General features: G+C 40.6%; 1 protein-coding gene across 8 annotated transcripts in view; it reads left to right on the top strand.

Moving 5' to 3' along the window:
• Positions 1-13,120, top strand: part of ZDBF2 (zinc finger DBF-type containing 2) — a 31,905-nt gene extending 18,785 nt beyond the window's left edge. For 5 of the 8 annotated variants that reach the window (XM_089519324.1, XM_089519327.1, XM_089519325.1 and 2 more), the window contains one exon: positions 2,928-6,089. In XM_089519324.1, the coding sequence (XP_089375450.1) occupies positions 2,928-5,637 (2,710 nt within the window). In that variant the 3' untranslated portion in view covers positions 5,638-6,089. Of the gene's footprint in view, positions 1-2,927 lie in introns of all 8 variants that reach the window. The other 3 variants (XM_089519331.1, XM_089519330.1, XM_089519332.1) reach the window with 3 other exon arrangements.
• The last annotated feature ends 8,275 nt before the right edge of the window (positions 13,121-21,395 follow it).

Below are 21,395 nucleotides of genomic sequence, written 5' to 3'. Positions count from 1 at the left end.
AGGATTTAAGTCATGGCTCTTTTTACATGTGTAAATATCCCTGCTGCATAATGCTACTTCTCCTTCATTCTTGTTTGGTCCTTTTCTCTGAAATAGATTGTGCCCATTTATTACTACATTCCAATCATGAAATTTGTCCCACCAGGTTTCATTGATGCCTATTATATAATACTTGTTTTGCTGAGTTGAGTTCAAGTTCATCTTGTTTCTTCCCTATTCTCTGTGCATTTATGTAGAGACATCTAAGACCATGAACCATTCCCCTTAGCTGCCCATGTAAGGTCCCCCCCCCCACCACTGTTGGGTTCTTATACTATTTGCCTTGCACTTTTTTTAACAATCAGGTTATTATACTCAGCACCTGCTGACCTTGTGCCCCCAAGAATACTGTCTCCCTCCTTCACATAACTCAGTTTAAAGCACTCCTGATCAGATTTTTCAGACTCTCAGCAGAAGAATTCCTGCCAACTACAGTGAGGTGCAGCCATCCCTTGCCAGAAGGTCATCTTCTTGAAACTGAAAGCCATGGTCTAGAAAGCCAAATCATTCCCAGCAGCGCCAACTGTGTAGCCAGTTGTTCATCACTACTATTCTTCTTTCCCTTCCTGGGCCATGCCCTTCAACTGGGAGAAGAAATGAAATGGCAACCTGTGCATCCAGGCTCTTCAACTTCCTACCTAGAGCCTTATAATCCCATATGATATTCTGATGACCATGCCTTGCAGTCATTGATTCTCATGTGAATCAAACGGAAGTGGCAAAGGTCAGTGGGCTTGATGAGTCTTGTCAGGTTCTTGGTTGCAACATGGGTTTTTGCCCCAGGAAGTCAGTACATCTTTTGAGACATCTTGTCAGGCTTGCAAATGACTGTTTCTGCTCTCCTCAGCAGGGAGTCCCCTACCATCACCACATGCCTCTTCCAAAATTTGGCAGAAGCCATTCCACGTGCTAAACCTTCTAGGTCTTGTGCACATTCTCTGAGGATTGATGCTACTGCTCTTCTTGCTGCCCCTCATCATCACTGATAGAGGAGAAAACTTTGAATCGATTCTGCAGCTCAAAACAGACAGAATGATCCCTGGTTGTTCTACTTCTATGTGTCACCTTCCTCCAAATGTCTGCCTCCTGTGTATGGGAGGTGACCTCCTCCTGAGAGACATCCCCTCTGTAGCCCTCAACCAGGACAGTCTGTTCTGCTCTGTCCTCATGCTTCCTTATATGCTGAAGGGTGGATAAATGGGCCTGAAGTTGCTGAACCTTCTCTTCCTGCAGGGCAACCAACTTGCACTTGCTGCAGGTGAAGCTGCTCACCTCCTTTGGCAAATGCCACAACTGTTGTAGGTGACTGCAGCAGCTCCCTCACTGTCCATATTCAGCAGTCTGAAGTAGGCACTGAAACAGAACTCTGGGTCTCCCCTACAAAATGCTCACTCACTTGTTCGCTGAGCTCCAGGGACTGAGGCTGCAGCTATATAGTGGTGGCTGCTATGTCCTCCCTTAACCAAGTCTCAAGTGAGTGTTAGTTGGAAGTCATGTTTAAGAACGGGATACAGTCCCAATGGGGAGTGTTCTCTTGGAGTTTTATTGGATGCCTGACAGCTGATCTGGAGTGAAGGTATTATTATATCCTCTTCCCTCCCTCCAAAGCCTGAGTGAGGCTCCTGGCCAGAAATCTGCATTGGTTGCTGTGTCTAGTCATGCTTCTCTCACATTTGTTCCTGCACAAAACTAGGAATGTCAGAAAAACCTTTGGCTCATAGGTTATATTCACAGTGGTAAGACACAAGTTGTGCAAGTGTGGTTTAGAGGCTAATTTAATGCTGAGCTCAAGCAAAGCAATCTTCTGTGTCTGTGGAAACACAGATTCACACACACACACCCTTTAAAAAAAACTTTTAAAATCTGTGGCAAAATCCTATCTGGGCATGAGATTATCATTGGTCTTTCTTAATAATCAATTCTGGAGTGAAAGAAACACCCAACTATTCTGGATTAGCTATAATCACTATAATCACATCACTCACATGCAACAGCCATGAGCTAGGGAGTAGGTCATTCTAATGAGCGCTGACTAAAATAGTACTTTGCTCTGGTACCTGATGTATTATTTATCAAAGCTGGTGTAGAGGGTTTTATGTTACGTGCTATATTGATGGCAGGGAGAGTATTTCTGAAGACTGCTGTTTCATGCTGCTGCAGTTTTCCTTTTGGAAAAGACAGTGTATCAGTTCTTCAACTTCAGGATGCTAGCAAAACATATATAACATTCTTTGGAGCCTTCTTCAAAAGCTAACATTTCATTCAACAATATAGTTTATCAAATACCTGAATCTGAAAGACAGAAAATTTTCAGGGTCTGGAGGCTTAATTTTATAATGTAAAGACTTATCAGGCATGCTTTATTTCTCCTGAGCATGCTCTTGTCAATCACAATTATCTATTTTATTACATGAAGCTTTCCTGCAGCAAGAGTTGCTACTATAACTATGGCTGTCAGAATGAAAGCTTGTGTTCTTTTACTTGTGCTGTCACCAAAGATGCTTCCCTGGTCTTCAAGGAGTTCAGAACAGTGTTAATCATTGTGGTGAAGTTCTTGGCAGAAGGCATAGTTCTGGGAATAGTGCTGCAGTCTCTCCTATGCAGCAGAATTTCAAAGCTTTCCTCCACCCTTCTACAGTTACCTTAATGGAGTTTAAACAAACATTATTGATGATGAGATTCAGAGTTCATGCCTGTAAGCTATGGAATAGTTTGTAAGAGAGCACTTTTGTTGATGGTCTACTTTAGCTTATATCTGTTATACTGTTTGTACTGCTATTGGTCTTCTCCATTTTATTAACTCTTTTAGTTCTTAAACTTTTAGCTGCAAATTCTAATTTAGTGTTAAGTGCATTTAAAATATTTATGTGGCTTTCCCCCTTCCCCAGACCGACTTATGATGACATGCCATTCACCAGCTCCCAGCTTCCTGGAGATGAGGCTCTTCTTTCATTAGATGTAATGGAAAAAGAGAGAACTGCAAGCAGAGAGGAAGAGCCAAACAGTGACAGTGGATTCACTGCTGAGTCAGGCTGCCTTGTTACTCAGAGATCACAGGAAGAACTGAAGAAGGCTTCTATGGCAGTCACGCCTCTAAAGAAGCTGGAAGGAGGACAAGAACACAGTCTAGGAAATTCAGAAAAGCCTTTGGCGATCCCTTGCAGTACAAAAGACATTGTTCCAGTGGAAGGTGCTCTGTCCGAAAGTAGTAATCATAAAGTCTCATTTACATCTGTGAACCTCTTAACTGATCCAGTACCCGTTAACCACTCTCCATCCACTCCACATAGACTTTCAAAAAATATTCAGTATCCAGTAGTACCAGAATCTGTTTCCAGTAACAGGTGTGAACAGAGTAACCATGACATATGCAATGAAGAGGGAGTATTCAATCCAAGTTTGAATGTTGTTTTAAAGTCAACACAGTCAAAAACTGTTCCACTTTCACAAGAGAGTCCTGTCTGTAATCAAGGCAACTCTTTAATCTCAGGTCAGCTTTTTTTGAAACAAGATGACTTGCAACCTCAGGATGAAACACAGATTTCTGACATCAGTCTCAGGAACACCAGCAATCCTGTGGGTACCAGTAGTTCCCCGGCTTTTCAAGCAGATTCCCAAGTGTCAGGAAATAAAGAAAGTAAGTTGGATGGAAATGCTGAAACTGTAGGTGAAACATCTGAAGAAATCCTTCTGAAATGTTGTGATAAAACTGTCCCCAGTGAGTTGCCTTCCAGAGATGATGATACTAATTCCTGTGTAAATATTCTGACACTTCTTGATCACAATAGTGCACATGGTTCAGACATAAGTTTTGATTGTGATGCAGCTGTTCCGGCTGTTCAATCAGGAACAGTGCTGCCCAAAGCAACAGTTAAAAGTTTAGAACTCCTCAAAGAGGTTCAAGTAAATCTCCAAGATGAGAACTATGGTACCCAGCTCAGTTCCATTCTTAAGAGTGGCTCACTGCAGCAGGAAACAGAAGCAGTCAAAGATGTGTCGGCTCAGAAGAATGAACCAGTCCTTCCAGCTCTACCCCATGTGCCTCCTTCCTTTGTAGGAAAGACGTGGTCCCAGATCATGTATGAAGATGATATGAAAATTGAAGCCCTAGTGCGGGATTTCAGGGAAGGTCGCTTCCGCTGTCACTTTGATTCTGAGTCCTTGGCTAATTGTGCAAAGAGGAGGGCTAGAAAGAAAAAGCAGGAGGAAGGAGGAATCAATGCAGATGCAGCTAACAAAACAGAGGCTGTGTCAGCAAAAGGGCTTCCAGAATTTACTGATGTGTTAAGTGTTGCCTCTGACTTCAGCAACCCATCTGTAATCTCAGAAACACAACCTGTTCCAGAAACATCAAAGAGACCTAAAAAAAGAACGTGGCGTCTTGCTTCAAGATGCCAAGTAGTCAAGGTTAGCCATGGCACACAAACCAGCTTAGTTCACTATCCAATAGTAAAACAAAAAATAATTAGAAAGGACTGTGATCCACCAGATCAGAAAGGGAGCCCTGTATGGTCTGAGAATGAGAAGACACCTACCATGAAAACAAGGCTGTGTGCCCTCAAACTTCCTGAATCTTATACCAAAATTATGAGCCCTGTACAGCCCCAAACAGTGGTCTATGTTCTTTCTTGTCCAGAGATTAAACAGTTTAGAAGCAAAGTTGATGACATTCCCAAAGTGAGAAGAAACCAGCACTCCACTGATAGTAAAGACTCTGTAAGGTACAAATACAAACAAAATTCTATTAGGTATTATGACCCATTGACGAATCGAGTTTTAAAAACTCCTCCCAAAAACATGGCTGGGGAAAAGTCAAGGAATCCTCCACACATTCGGCAGCTTTTTAAAAGTCTCAGTGTTGATGCAAACCAGAAGAAACAAGCTGATTCAGAGTTTGAATGCATAATGCCAAAGTCCTTCAATTCAACAGATTTCCACGGTTCATCGGCATCTTTCCTGCTCCACACAGTTAAAGAGAATGATATGAATTCAAGTCATAAGACAGATGGATCCTCAGTTTCTACAGAGAGTTCTGAATGCCTGGTATGTAACAATTCAGAGAAATCATATAAAAATGTAGTCCTCTCACCTTTGAACTCTCACCAATCACAGCAGGAAGGTGACTTTCGATTAACTCCTTTGAGGTCACGCATGGCTGACGGTTTGGAAAGGGATAATCCAAAGAAAAAGTGGCGGAGGAAAAAAGGCAATAGTCGAGAACCAGGGATTTCCAAAAAAGCTTCAGGGTCAGCTTTTGTCAGATGTAGTCCTATTAGGAGAGGCAGTAGGAAACGTTCACCCAGGACTACAGCCCAGCAAAAGAGGGGGAGGATCAGGATTTCTTCTTGTACCTCAAAATCCTCTGCCTCATCCACATGCAGGTATCAAAGAAAGAAAAATAGTGTAGGAAAGCACCTTAAGAAAGAAAAATTGGATGCTAAAAAACTAAAGGTGACAAGGAAGTCCAAGAGGACATTTTTGAATCCTGCCACCATCATGGGCATTCCTGAAAAAAAGAGAGGCACTGCAAGGTCTTCTTCCAAAGTAAAGAAATGGGAGGGGAGGGGAGATGAGAGTTTACTTTGCACTGTGAAATGAGGTTCTGCCCAGATGATGTTAAGTTCAATTCTGCCTTGCTCTACAAAGAGGTAGTCAGTGCAGGGTGGTGTGGGATGTTCAGTTTTTGATGCCCCAGAGCTAGAAATAGAACAAACCCATGATTCAACAATAGGCTGAGATACCTTTGAAGACACCTGTTCTTGTTGCTGCTCTGTGAGCAAACTTAACATTGCACTATTTTATTATGTAAGTTATAAAACATGCATTTGTGTTTATCAAAAGCACTAAAGGCCCTGTTTAATAAGATTCCATGAATCCTTCTTAGAGATATAATGGGTTTAAATTTGCATTATTACTCTAGTAAATATAGTGCACTACATTGAAAAAGTGAATATGTCTGCCTTGTTGATAGGATTCACTTTTCTTATCCAGCTGACAAAGAACACACCCAGCAGTGACTTGGATCCAGACATCCTGGTGTATGAGCAGAAGTCAATGCTGCTCACATGTGAGGATCACCACTTTGTCACCATCAGCAGCCCTCCACATGCACCTAGCTGCTCTGGAGAATCCCTGATCATCTGAAGCCAGTTTCAGAGGGACAACAGATTGGGAAATGGGAACAAGCTCGCTGCATTAGCAAACATGCCTTCAGGTCTCACAGTGGGATCTTTGGATCCCAATCAGTCAGCCCATCTCCATGGTCATATTAAAGGGAATATGTATTTTAAGTAACTTGCAGTTTATAACTACCAAAAATACTACGATAACACTGAAAATCAAGATTTAAGACTGTAGTGCTGCGCACACATTTTGGAGGAGTAAATCCTAATGAACACAGGTGGAATAATTTCTTACTAAATATATGTAAGTTTGCACTAGTTCTAGATGGAAGTACAAACTTGCAAAATGAATCACCTGTTAGTTTCATCTCTGCTACTGTGGATACCATCCTCAGAGATTATTGTTATGGAAAGAGGCCAGTGTGGACAGTGGAACAAACTCCCTCGGAGTGTAGTGGAGTCTCCTTCCTTGGAGGTCTTCAAGCAGAGGCTGGATGACCATCTGTCGGGGATGCTTTGATTGAAATTTCCTGCATGGCAGAATGGGGTTGGACTGGATGGCCCTTGCGGTCTCTTCCAACTCCATGATTCTATGAAAAAAGAGATGTTTTCTTTTTTAATCATTCATCCTCCCCCAAGAAGGAAGGCTGACCTACAGTTTCTTTTGCCTGTTAATCTAGAATGCTGCACAAAAGCACTATTTCTAACCTTAGATTGTCATTGAAATTGAACACAGCAGTTTGGGGAAGGAAAGCACTAATTACACTCCCTGTTTCTGTGAAAGTATTGAATAGAATTCCTAATGAGCAGATTAAAATTAGGTAAGACAAAATGTCTGAAACATGGTCCTGCAAATTTAAGTCCAAATAGATTTCCAAATCTTGTATTAAGAAATACTATCTTATAGGTTTATATAAATAAATCACTGTTGTTCGTTTTTATTTTTATTAGCTTATTTAAAATAAATGGGTTTATTTAAATACTTATTTAAATACAGAATTGTTTTATAACTATGTCCCAGATGAGAATTTACAATGTATATACCCAATCATATAAAATAGTTTCCATTATCATCAACATAAGATCCAGTTGGATTGTTCAGTAGAAAATGTCTGTGGGAAAGTCTTTCAACCAGGCATTCACAAGACTGGATGTTTATACTGTGGTATATACCACTGGCTGTTAGCACACTGTTTTTGTGTGAGCTGTAGTAGCTGGTTAAATATTAGTGCCTGTCATTTGATATTCTGCCTGATACAGAATGATTTTTAAAACAAAAGTTCTTAAACTGCTAAGTTTTATAACAAAGTTACTTTATGATGGTTTTAAGGCAAAGATTTCTTTTTCAAAATAACTTTGTTTTAAATGGTGATTTATCATTGACAAATTTCAAGCTAGCCTATTTTTACAGGGAAGAGTGCCCTTTCTACCTACCTAATGTGCCAATTCATGTTTTTAAAATGGTATATAAATGCAGATATGCATAGCTGTGTGTGTTCTTAACATCTTACGAACTTCTTTGTTTAAATACTGTATATACCCGGCTATAAGTCAACTTCATGTATAAGTCGAAGGCAGGTTTTGGGGCCAAAATTATGGCTTTTGATATGACCTGTGGATGGGTCGAGGTAACAAAGCATGTAAAGGATGAAGCAAAGAATAAATGATGTTAAAGAACTTTAAAATTTTTGACAGGCATAATCCTGTGCTCAGCCTAAAGACTGGATGGATGAGATTGTGGAAGGGGTCAGTGCTTTTTTTAGGTGCTCTAAAAAGGGATTAAGCTCTTACCTTTCACCAGGGGATGGTTCCTTTTTTTGATAAAAGTTAAAGTACAGTACTTACATTGACCCTTAGATAAGTTGGCCCAGGTTTTTTAGGTCAATTTTTTTGACTTTAGACTTATACATGAGTATATACAGTAGATTGGTATGTTTAAGGCAGTCACTGAATAGTTCTCCATATTCATGTGCTGTTCCATTCATTGACAGTCCCATTTTTCTTCACAATCCTCAAGGGCACAAACTGTCTAAACTTTGAGATGTCTTTTGGATATGTGCATGAGTCTTGGGTTTTGTTTTGTTTTGTTGTAAATAGTGTACACAACCAGAGTGATTTTTTTTAAAAAAAGAAAAGAAAATAGCTATATTTAAAAGAGAGTTTCAGTAGCTATATATATTTTTCTTTAAAACTAGAATGGAGACTAATGTTATTTTTTGTAAAGCAAAGGGCTTAAGAGTATAAGTCTTGGAAAAGTTGTTCAATGTGTAAAAAGGTCTACAGTGCTTACTTGTGTATATGCCTCCCCTGTGACTGTTAAAAGTTCTCATTTGTATATGCTTGATAAATAATGAATGTTGGGGAGACTATGGTATTTTTGGTTATAAAAATATTTTTATGCATTGTTTTTGTGTGTATGTTTTTAAGTTGTTATATTACCCAGCCTATGGAGTAGGGCATATTCAGAATTTAAAGAAGTACATCAGAATCCAAAAATTGCTGCATATACCTGAAACACTTTCGTGTGTCATTAGACTGTACCTAGTTTCTATTTTGACTTGATGATAAAGTTGACCTTTCATCACAGCTCTGACTAGGTTTGCCAAGTTGCAGATTTTAGATGTTGGGGTTTTAGGCTAACTCTATCCAACGTTTCACTGATAGAGTTCTGTTAGAATGCCAGAAATTTCTTCCCTTGCAGCCTTCCCTCCTGCTTCAAAACCAGGTTGTAGCATTTCCCCAGCCTTCTAGACCAACAGTTCTGGCAAAAGCAAGTTACAGCAGTGGAACCACTCTGTTGGTCTTAGCTGACACCTCAAGATTATCTGGGAAAGAGTAAAATATTGGGTGGTGGGCTCATAATTAAATAGACCAGCCATTTTCTTTTTGGCTTGAGAATTTTTGCTGTTCGCCCTACAGATGTCCACCAATCTCTTGTTCCTGACTTGCTAAGTCCTATCCTCTGTCATCGGCAGGTACCACCTCCAAGTCCCAGGTTCAACCACCTGAATCTCAGTGTCTGAGCCTCAGAAGATCTGGTGACCAAAGTTAGACTGCAGCTTCTCATGCTCTGCCAGAGGCACTTCTGGAGGGTCTTCTTACTGAATGGAGGAGTTTGCAGGGGACATGGGGAGGTCTTGAATGAAAGGAGGATCTCAGGAGTTTTGGTGTGCTTTCAGAATGTCTCCTTCATATTCTGGCCATACATTTTACATGACTACTTTTCTTAAAAGGACTGTAAAGCCGCCAAAAATATGTATATAATAAAACTATTTTATCAAAGCGGGATGAAAATTATGTGTTAAATCTCAGGACTAAGATTTTAAAAGGAATCCTTGAGATGTTAATGTAAACCATTTGTTTTGAAACACCTCACACCCAAAACCATTGGCATTGGTTCCAAGCCTCACCTTCACTGAAATGGCTTGCCAGATTATGTTGTCTTGACAGTAAATGCTTCTTTACATTATATGTAGCTTAATTTTGGGGTGGGGGGGGAGTATATGGTGCCAGATACCTATCTGTACACAGATCCTGTAGTGGGCTATCAAGTTTATATTTGCCTGTCCTATCAAGGGGTATGCAAGTAAAATAAAGCATCAGAAATCATAGAATTAAATTTCAAAAATAAATGTTATAAATGGTAGAGCCAGGATGGCGAAATTCTGGTGTTAGCATAATGTTTCCTTACTTCTAGCAGTCAGATTATGCAGAGTCAACTCAGATTTTCTCCCTGAACAGAATATGCTTAAATCCATTTATTGGTCTCAACCAGAGTACGAGGGTATAGTGAAAAATTCTCACCCAGTCTAAGAAGGGAATGACCTAGAACCATGAACCTTACATGCTATTCTACATATTCATCCCAAAGTTTGATGCATTTGGCATGCCATTTCTCAAGTTTCTTTAACCCTTAAAAAAGATGTTTGGTTATTCAAATATTGCTCTGCCGCTATCACCTCTGAATCATTTGAAAACTTCATTTCTTTCAAATTCTTTAATGTATGGAAACATGACATCATCAGACGGAGTGAGATCTGGTAAGTAGAGTGGATTGTGAATGCACTCAAAGCCCAGATTCTTCAAAAGGTCCATCATCTTGCCAGCTCTGTGAGCAAGTGCCTTGTCTTGTAAAAAGATGACACCTTTCTGCAGCTTCCCTCACTGTTTTTCCTTCAGCACCTCTTTTAATCATCACAGCAAATTAGAGTGGTATTCTGCATTAACTGACAGATACTTTCTGAAGATACTCATCAAAATATCTTCCTTACCCCCCAAAACTCTGGCTACGTCTTTTCCTGCTGACCTTTCAATCTTGAATTTCTTCAGCCATGGAGAAATCTGAGTGCTGCCATTACAAGAACTGCTGTTTGGCCTCTGGATCATAGTAATGTAACCATGTTTAATCAACCGTGATGAGTTCCATTTTTTCTCCCAACTAGATCACACAAAATACTCCAAAATCAACTTGGAGGGATCTTCTGAATTCAATTTCTGGTCGGCATTCAAACATTTTGGCTTCTGCATGGTCAACTGCTCATGAGTTATAAACCCAATGCATTCTTGGGATATATCTAGTGTCTCAGTGACTGTTTTAGCTGATTTTTGCCAATGTGCCAAAATCAGGCCATGAACACACTCGGCAATTTCAGGTGCTGACATTGCTGAAGGCTTCCCAGACCTTGCTGCATCTTTGATCTCAAAATTGCCATGGTGAAAGTTGACACAATGCATCTTCATGGTTGAGTATGATGGGCGCTTGCATCGTACACTGGTGGATTTTGTTTGGGGTTGTCTTCTGTAGAAATGGAAGCTTCATGATGGTCCGGAGTTCAGCACTTGAAAATTCCACTGTTTTTGTTGACATGGTTCTATTAATGATCTGGGGAAAAAATCAGAAATTAGAACTACAATCCTGCAAATTGGCAGTTTACAGTTCTAAAGTACAGTCTCAAACTACAAAATTATGCTCAGATTTTGGAAAGTGGGTTGAGACAAGAATTTTTCAATACCCCTTTGTAAATCCACTGGATCAAGCGGAATTTGCTGAGTCAAAACATACGTTGTCGTTGCGTGCCTTCAAGTCATTTCTCACGGCAACGTATAGGCGAACCTATCATGGGTTTTTCTTGGAACATTTCTTCAGAGGGGGTTGGCCATTGCCATCCTCTGAGGCTGAGAGTGTGACTTGCCACAGTCACCCAGTGGTGTTTCATAGCAGAGCGAGGATTTGAACCCTAGTCCCTCAATGTTGTAGTCCAGCACTCAAAACATTACACTGCTGGTTCCCCATATGCAAATTAATTCAGTGGATATACTCTAATCAGTATGGGATTTTGGCCATAATTCCTATAGATTTGGATACTTTCCCTCCACAATTTTGTTAAATAAGCACAAGAACCTGCTCCCTCAACCACCTGCAAATAGGGTTCTTTTTTTCCCTCCCTTGAGAAGTTTTTCCTGTTCTAATCTTTCTTAACTTTATTATTTTTAACTCTTCAGTCCTTATGGCTGGTTTGCTCCTGTGTTTCTTCTAAGCATAACAGTATCTGTTGTATAATACTGCTACCTAAGGCCACATGTTCTTGGAGCTGCAAAGTACACTCATGGCAGGTTTACTCTTTCTATTTTGTGAGTGCTCATATGAAAAATTTAAAAGGCCTTGCCCACCTGTGAGGTAACCAAATTGTCACTGGGTAATGTATGCTTAAATGGACAGAGAGCCCCCGTGTTAAAAAGAAGTGGGAGCCTGAATTATTCCTCCTTTTATGAAAAGGAACCGAGCCATCTGAGCTCAAGCACACGATTCAGAGTTGTTGCCACATTGAGCCATTTCAACGCTATGCCGAAGTCTAAAGAAATCATTTTGAGTATAAATTGAAATGAATGCAGTTGCTTGGGATTTCAATTTCACTTAAATTGATGGGAATTGTGACTAAATGTGTTTTGGTGTGCAGGTTCCTGTGGATGAAGCTACTTACTTGATTCTAGTTGCCCGTATTTTTACATATGATGAATGGTGTCCACCCAAACTTTCCAGAGATTGGCCTATGAAGTTACTGACTGCAGTCATTGACTGTAGTCAGAGTACAAAGGTAAAAATGCATCATAACTCACAAGATTAAAATCTCTGATCCGGCAACCCTCACCATCGAAACAGATCTTTGGAACAATTCCAAGTTCAGCCTCAGGGGAACTGACAGGAGAATCTCAAACTGGTGTCATGGATCATTTGAAAGTAACAAGTCATGCATGTGACAGAAGGGAGGGTGGCTGCAAAAGAACATTTAAATCTTGAGTCTAAAATTACCTAGCTGCACCACAGCTTGGTCTTAGTTATTTACAAATTTTATTGAGAAAAATAAAGTTACGGAACACTTTCTGATTTGATTTATCTTCCCTTTTCTGTGTTAACTGTAATTGGACATTGTGTGATGGTATGGTTATTCTACCACATCATGACAACTCCTAATAAATGAGCTGCTTCGGGTCACTTTGGAGGTAAATGATGCATGCATCCTAAGAGTCTGAAAGCTGTGCCAAACCCACGGTCCATTCCTAAGGACTGGAGCACAGCTTTGACACAGCTTCTGGCCTCTTAAGATGTGTGTGCCATTTAAACAGTATGCCTCCAAAGTGACCCAAAGCAGCTTGTACGGGCCCAAATAGTATCATCTACATGATCTGTGGTTCCAAACCCTAACAGAAGATTTTAATAACTGAATGTTGATTGGTAAAAAATGACAGGATTTGTTTCTTTAAAAACAACAACAAATGAATACCAAATTTGTGGTATAGGTAGAACTTTGCATTTTACATGAGAAGTTGATTTGTTGTCATGATGTCTTAAATCATCCTTAGTTTACACTGATAAGTTGGTGAGCATATACAAAATCAACTAGTTTATGTCTCCCTGGCTTGTATAAGTTTACAATTATTAATTTGTTCATTCTTTTCATGTCTGGAAAAAATACATTTTCTTTGAATAAAAAAAATTGAAATGGGAATTATGTAGTGCTTACCTATTTTTATTTAATTCATAGCCTACTTTTCTCCCAATATGGGAACCAAGGTAGATTACATAACATTGGCCCGAGACAGATGGGCCAAAAGTGGCGTGGTAGCGGTGATACTAGGGCTCTGGACCGCGCAGCAATCACACCAGTCCGGAACCCTAGTGTGTAATGGCAGTGGCCTAATGGCGGCATCCTGTCCACACAGGCGCTGCCATCTTGACATAAGGGATGCACAGCATACAAAATGTATGTTTAGCTTATTCCAAGATATTGTTAATGTTTCTTTCTTCTTTCTGCCTATATGATGAAATCTAAACAATACATAAGCTCTGAGTAGAGAGCCAGTGTGGCATTGTGGTTTGAGTGTTGGATTACAACTCTGGCGACCAGGGTTCAATTCCCTGCTTAGCCATAAAACCCACTGGGTGACCTTGGGCAAGTCACATGCTCTCAGCCTCAGGGAAAGGCAATGATAAAGATCCTCTGCACAAATCTTGCCAAAAAAACACCCACAATAGGGTTGCCATTAAGTCAGAAACAACCTGAAGGCACACAGCAAGAACAAGAGAAAAATAACTTTCCTCAACCAAATGCTCCTCAGAAGAGTTTCAAATGTAGCTTCCATCACCCACTGAAGAGGGTCCCTTTGGAATCGAATAATTGGTAAATGAGAACAAGAAATGGATTATTTTACAACAAGAAAAAGTGATTGGGGCAAATGCAGTGTGAACCATGCTCCACTGTCAAATCGATTCATCAATTCAGATCGCAAACTGATTTATTTGTAAGTGGGAATGAGGCCAATATGTTTCTTCTAGTCTGGACTAATGCTAATATTCTGTTTCTCTCATGATTAGACACAGGTCTACAGTTTTACGACTTTAATACTACATCATATGGAATCATGGAGTTTGCAGTGGTTAGAAGTCTTTGCAAGGGAGTTCTAGTGTCTCACCAAACTCATCTCAGAATTCCATAGCATGCAAAAGTGGCTGATACCTATAATTGTGTATTATTAAAGAGGCCATAGTATCTCGCAAAGGTTATGGTTTGTTTGTTTTTTAATTCCCATTCTGGTATGACACATTCACGGCTTTTCCATGTTGAGTGTGCCTTTATTCACGGCAAGCTGTATATCATTTTGTTCCAGGATGCTGTCACTTTTGAGTTCCTGCCAGAATGGTGTACCTTTTGTTTTATGGAGTCTGCAGTTGGGATAACATTGCAGCCAAAGTCAGCATATTTTACCTCTCTCTCCTGTAATTAGCTAATGTTCTCCACTGCCTTGAGGGCATAAAGGACTTTCCAAGCACTAAGGAATACTGGGGATTTAAAAAATCACATTAAGATTTCATTTGCTTTATTATTCCCACAATTTAAACCACGCTATTAGTAATATGCCTATAATGATGACACAGAAGTTGAATTCTCCTGTTCTGCCCTGCTCTAGAATTAAACATGCTATTTTTAGACGCTTTCGCTGCCTCTTTCTCTAGGGTATATTGGATAGATTGTGTCAGATGTTATTTTTTTCCCTCTTCAAATGCTGCTCTTTTACAAGCTCTTTTTATATATATAAAAAACAGCTTTCATGTAATGCCCTGGCTGGGATGATGACATTATGCAGTCTTTGCCATGACTAATGGGGGAGAAAGCTGCAAGAACAGAAGCAGGTATATAGAAATGGCAAAAGAGGAGAAACTACGAAGGAGAGCTTACTGAAGAATAGGGAACCGCGAGTAATGCCAAGGAAACCTGCAGTTAAACCCGGTGTGAACTCTGTGAGCTCTCCTCTCCCTCCATGTTTGGAAAGTCAAGGGATGCCCTAGAATAGTATGGGCTGTTGGGGAAAGGGAGAATCGGCAAAAACCTTCCCTCCCTTCTTCCACTGGAGATCCTCCATTGGATTTCAGTTTGCATCAGAAACTGAAGGAGTCCTTACGTTCACAGAATGCAAGTATGGATCTTGCAAACTATGGCTGGCATCCTGTTTAGTTGTTGTTTCAAAAGGAAGAATCCACTCCATCAAAATCCATTTGTCCCTTGCTCCACCCGCTCCAAGAACAACCATGACTGGTGGACAGAGGAGGTTGCCAAGATATCTTTTTATCATCCTTTAGCAGACACCCTACAACAAAGGTCCTCCGGAAGTCCCAGGAGAAGATGTTGCCTGGTGTCTGGCTATAGTGACATAACCAAATGCCTAGGCTTCCTACCAGCCAATACATGGCCATGTTGGGGAACAGCAAGAAGGAAGGGAAAGGTAAAGGAAATCAGAGGGGAGACGGGATGTAGTTTTGCCTGAACAGAACCTTATGCCCAGGTCTCCCAAAGCATGATTCCAGCCATTCTATTTTAATAGTTCATACATCTCAACTTAGGGAGCTGAGGATGTTTAGCCTGGAGAAGAGACAGTTAAGAGGTGATATGATAGCCCTGTTTAAATATTTGAAGGGTTGTCATATTGAGGAGGGAACAAGCTTGTTTTCTGAGAACAAGACCAGAGCAATGGATGCAAACTGCAGGAAAAGAGATTCCACTTCAACATTAGTAAGGGCTGTCCAACAGTGGAACACACTTCCTCGGAGTGTAGTGGAGTCTCCTTCCTTGGAGGTCTTTAAGCAGAGGCTGGATGGCCAGACTGTCAGGCATGCTTTGATTGAGAGTTCGTGCATGACGGGGTTGGACTGGATGGCCCTTGTTGTCTCTTCTAACTCTATGATTCTATGATCATTTACTCATATCTGTTGAACATTTATGTTTGACAGGGGAGTGCATTTTGCGGTCCTCCAAAAGTTGGATTTCAGCTCCCAGCATTCCTCACCATTGGTTATGCCACCTATAGCTGCTGGGACTCGCAGTCTGACAATATTTGGAGGGCAACACGATTTGTGTACTGAAATATTGCTCCCTCCCCATTGCCCCAGTTGCTGAAATTCAAGCATTCTGCAGAATGCTGTTTGTCAGCATGGCAAAAGAAAAGAGCAATAACTGAGATGCTGAGTCAGTAAGTAAGCCTTAAGTAATATTTAAAATGGCTTCCTCTCCATTTTTTGTGAGCTTGTAAAACCTGCATTTCTTTGCCAAAAATCTCTCTCTTTAAATTATATGCTCCATTGCATTGAGCCCAGTGCTTGCTATGTGCTTCACCAAACCCATTGTCTCTCTGTGGAGAAATCCCATCTCTGTGAAAAAGGAAGCAAATAAAATAAGCTGAGAAAGAAAGGAAAAGAAAAAAGGCCATGCTGAATGGGAGCTTATGTACAATTGATAAAAACATATACTGGTAACATATGTCCTTACGTTCTTGTGTAAATACAAACCTAGGTTAAAGGGAAATGAAAAATGGCTAACATATCACGATTTGTTAATGTTTGAAAATGGTCAATGTAGATTTAAGACAATGGAGGAGTTGTTGGAGATTGGATATAAATTCCAATAGTATTGCTATAGGCAGTTACTAGAAAGGTATAAAATGGATTTTAAAAATTGGGGTTTTGAATAGAACAAAACAGAATTTGAGTTACAGTTGTGCCCAGATGATGAGCGTTTGATTGGTCAAATATGTAAGTTGTTACTGAAAATAAAGATGAGGGTTGAACAAGTAGTGTATGATAAAATGGGCACAAAACTTCTGTTACAATATCAAATTAGAGCAATTGGAGAACATGTGGCAAAAGGGGTTGAAGTTTATATTATGATTTAAAAGAGAATTTTTACAAAATGATGTATTTTACTCCAGATAGATTATCTAATACATCATGGAGTCAGAAATGTGTGTCAGAAGAGTGAATCAAAAGAAGGAACCTTCCATCACATGTTGTCGACTTGTGAAAAACAAAAAAAATAAAAATAAAAAGGCAGATTCATGATGTAATTGAGAAAATTCTCAAGACAAAGCTAGAACTTAAACCATTACTTTCCTTATCGGGACTGATGGATGACCAGATAAAATGAGAATATGGAAAGATTCTGCAATATATGACCGCAGCAACAAGATTATTATTTGCTCAGAAATGGAAAAATGCAGAGATCCCATTGGGTGAAAACTGTGAAATTGTTTGAGTTTGCTAAAATTGAGAAGTATTTTAATCTTTTTTTAAAATGAATAGTCAGCTTTTTAAAGAGTGGGGTTTTCTTTTGCAATTTCTGTTTGAAAAGGTGAGCAGATGACATTTGCACATTTTGAAAATTAGTTTCATTTTTCTGTTAGAAAAGTAATAGAAGTATATATCTGTTCAGAGGTTTGTTAGTTTTTTAGAAAGTGGTTTTAATTATTTTATCTAATTACATTTAAGCCATTGGTAAGAGGGAAGTCAACTTTTACGATTCTCTGTGGGTATCTGTGAAGGGTTGTTTCTATGGGGCAAAGGCCCCTATTCCCCCTCATGTCATCTAGTTCAGATGATGCAGGCCAAAACCCCAAGGTTAGGATTGGACCCGATATCGGTAGACTTGACACAGATTTGATGTCTCCAGCCCTATCCTGGGGTAATCAGCTTTCAAAAGTAAAGGTAAAGGCTTGCCGTTGACAAAATTGTCTAGTCATGTCTGACTGAATGGGGATGTGCTCATTTTTGTTACTAAGCCAAGAAAGCCAGTGCTGTCAAAGACTAGGGCGAGTTACAGATCGCCCGTTTGGGGCGGCCTGTAACTGGCCCTTTCCCCGCTGTATCGGGGCCTCAGCTGCCACAGCAGCAGCCTCTTTCCAGGCTGCGAGGAAGCGGCAAAAGGTCGCTTCCCCGCGGCCTGGAAAGAGGTGTCTTTGGGGCTTCATGCCCCAAGGATACCCAGAGGCGGCGGGGATGTGGAGAAAGGGGCAGCTCGGCCCCTTTCTCATTTGCGTCGCTGGTGCAGCCGTGTAGAGGCTGCGCCAGCGACGCAAATCCTGGAAGGAGCTCCAAAACGGAGCTCCTTCCAGGGCCGTGGAAAGGGCGGTCACTTCTGCGCCGCCCCATTTGGAGGCGGCGCGGTCGTGATGTAGTCGTGGCGCGCCCATGTGTATAGGGCACCGCCATTTTCTACACGCTCCCCACGTATTAGGGTTAGGGGTGTCAGGAAGTGACGCCCCTTCCTAACCCTAATACGCACTCTGCGCGTACTTTGTGCACATCTGTAACGCGCCAGTGGCCAGCATGACTGCATGAGACACTGTTACCTTCCTACCAAAATGATACCTATTTATCTACTTTTTAAAGTGTGCATGTAATCATGTTTTAATTCTACAGTTGAATGTCTCTTTGTTTATTTATGTGTATTTTATTATATATCCAGTAAAAATTAGAAAACACTAACTTATGGCATTACTTTATGACCAAGCAAGTTATCATTTTCACAGTGACAAAACCATTTTTGACAGAACACGAGTCTCAGTGTTGCATGCAAACAAAAGATTCTTTCAGAGCTCCACAGTGCCTTTTCAGTGGTCCATTACCTTTCTATGGATCTTATCACACAGGGAAAATCGGGGGGAAATCAGGAGCTTAAACACTGATTATCCCGTGCAAAACACAATATTGCAATTAAGATTTTCACACACATCACTACTAAATAGGCAATAAACAGGCAAGGAATAGCAACAAATCATTTTTTGGATTTCTCTGTGAATGATTTGTTGTTGTTTATTGCCTGTTTATTACCTGCTTAATAGCAATGTTGTGTGAAAATCTTAATTGCAATATCACATTTTGCATGGGATAATCGCTGTTTAAACCCCCACTTTTGCCCAATTTGCCATGTGTGATAAGGTCCTATGTCTTTTCTCTTTCAGCAACCCATGTAGAGAAGAGCAAGAGGAGACACATAAGAGAATGTGCAATGCGCCACTCATGCTCAGCCCTACAATGGCCTTATAAGACTTTATCTGAACCAATGGCAGTTTGTAGATCAAGCCAGATGGAGAGGAGCTCAATCCCAAATGGGAGAGGTCATACTCCTAATTGATCCACAAACCCATGGCCATTGTCTGAACCCTGGAGGTGGAACCATCAGATAATGTGCAAATAAGGGATCTCTCCTACTGAAGAAAAATCCCCAACACATGTCAGCATCTTTTGAAGCACAGCTGAAGTAGCTGCTGCTAATCAGACTTTGTAAATGTGTAATCACAAGAAACTGGTGTTATTCAAATGTTTGTTTATCCCTGGGCAACTCTTAGTGCAATCTATTTGTGGCTGTAGGGACCACTTCTCTGCATGGCAGGGGGTTGGACTGGATGGCCCTTGTGGTCTCTTCCAGCTCTATGAGTCTCCTGTTGATCCCCAGAACAGCTTCCCTTCAAGCATCTAGTGTCAGAACATTTTGGTTCTCACCTTCTTTATAACCGTTATTTTCCTGCATATATATGGGATTGTGTTTACATATCTTGTGACTTTTCAGTGCAGGAGGATTTCATCTATATTCCCAACCAATGTATGTAACTAGGTTACTTTCACAGCCAAAGAAATGCAGTTTCTATTTATCTCTTGAGCTGGAACTCAACACAAGAGGTATTAAACTTATATTTTATTATCCCTTTCTCTGCTCAGCAATTAATGCAACAAAGATTTTTTAGTTTTTGTTGAGACCTCTTACTTTTACAGAAATTACATGTTCTTCAGCACCCTGGCCATTCTTAGTATGGTATTCACCTCTGTGGCCTCTAGCAGCCCTTGTGCCCAGCATGACTGCACAAAGAAGAAGTTGTTTAGAGCAGCAATATTATTTTTAGGGATGCCAATGCAGCACTACACAAACCATGTTTCATCAAGAAATATATCTCATTCTGTAAGGGAAGAGCTTAATAAATGTGTTTACAACAAGTATCTTACTGAGACGGCAAGAGAATGTACTATCAAAATAAATAGACTGCTGCAAAAATGTTATTGTTAATAAAATATATTATCTCTCTCTCTCTCTCTCTCTCTATATATATATATATATATATATACACACACACACACACACACATGCGTGCGCACGCGCACACACACACACATGTATGTGTGTGTGTGTATATATTTATAATTGTGAGGGGAACAACTTAAGATAATCTTGGTAGTAATTATTTGTCCTTGAAAGGAAGGGAGCATGGACATAATACATGGTGCCCTGCATAATATGGAACAAAGATTATGAAAGCCATTTTGGAAGTCTGAAACATATATAAAAGAAAACTGCCTTCTGGGTTGTTGTCCCCACTTATTATTATTAGGAACAGATTTACAGCAGAGACATTTTGGAAGATCTTTTTGCAATAGGAGCACCTTAAATAACCGTATGCGACTTATTGCTTGAGTCCCTTGTCCTGTTAAAATAGCTGTTTTCAAAAGTGCTATTCAACTGGGACTGCTCTCTTTCCCATCACACCATCATAATCTTTCAGCATTGGAGCCTTGGTTTCTGCAAAAACCTTATCACACCCAGCATTTGGAAGGGCTTGGCACTGCCCATCCAGTACCACTCAGTACCGCTCCTTTTCCTAGTTTGGCACACATACATAGATATCCCCCCCCCCCCCACACACACACACAAAAGAAAATATAAATTAACAGCCACCTTACATGAGTGAAAGAATGAGGACATAACACCATGACATTATAGCATCACAGCAAGACGTTGTTTCCATTAGCTGCTGGGTTTTAAATATTCATAAGTGCTAAGGGGAAAGAGTTGGGGTTTGGCCGGGGTTATTTGGCTGTGGGATGATCTGTGGAGTGTGACATCCTATATGTGTCACCTCCTTGGTGACCTTTCTATCCCTCCAAGAGGCTGCATTACCCCTTCCACCCCTTCCCTTCAGGTGCGCCCCTTACCCTCAAATCAGATCCTGCACACTCCTCTTCCTTCCTTCTGCTTCTACTGGAGTGGCCCCCTGCAACCAGCCTGCCCCCCCCCCCCCCCCATCTTCTTAATCCACCTCCAAAATGGTAACCGATTGATTCCTTCCTCCCCAGCCCCAGGGATTACCAGTTTCGCTGGATTTTCACTTTTTGGGATTCATCCACTCCTTCTCCCCTGATGATATGGACTGACATTTCCTCACCAAAAGCACACCCCCTGGCCACTCAAAACCACCATAAAAATGCAACTGAACCTATGCACAGGAAATCATGACACAACAGAAGTGGGGAAAGGACGTCATTAAAAATTTATTTGTGTTAATAAAAAGAAGCACTTTTCAAACAGTTTCCCACGGGAGGACAACGGAAGAGGAAGGGCATTGTGAACTATGACCCAC

Source organism: Sceloporus occidentalis, unplaced genomic scaffold (assembly GCF_023333645.1).
Source record: "Sceloporus occidentalis isolate IW3139 unplaced genomic scaffold, rSceOcc1.0.p SCAF_4, whole genome shotgun sequence".
NCBI classification, from domain to species: Eukaryota; Metazoa; Chordata; class Lepidosauria; order Squamata; family Phrynosomatidae; genus Sceloporus; species Sceloporus occidentalis.
Note: the sequence above shows the minus strand (reverse complement) of the source record. Positions and strands in the feature narration are given on the sequence as shown.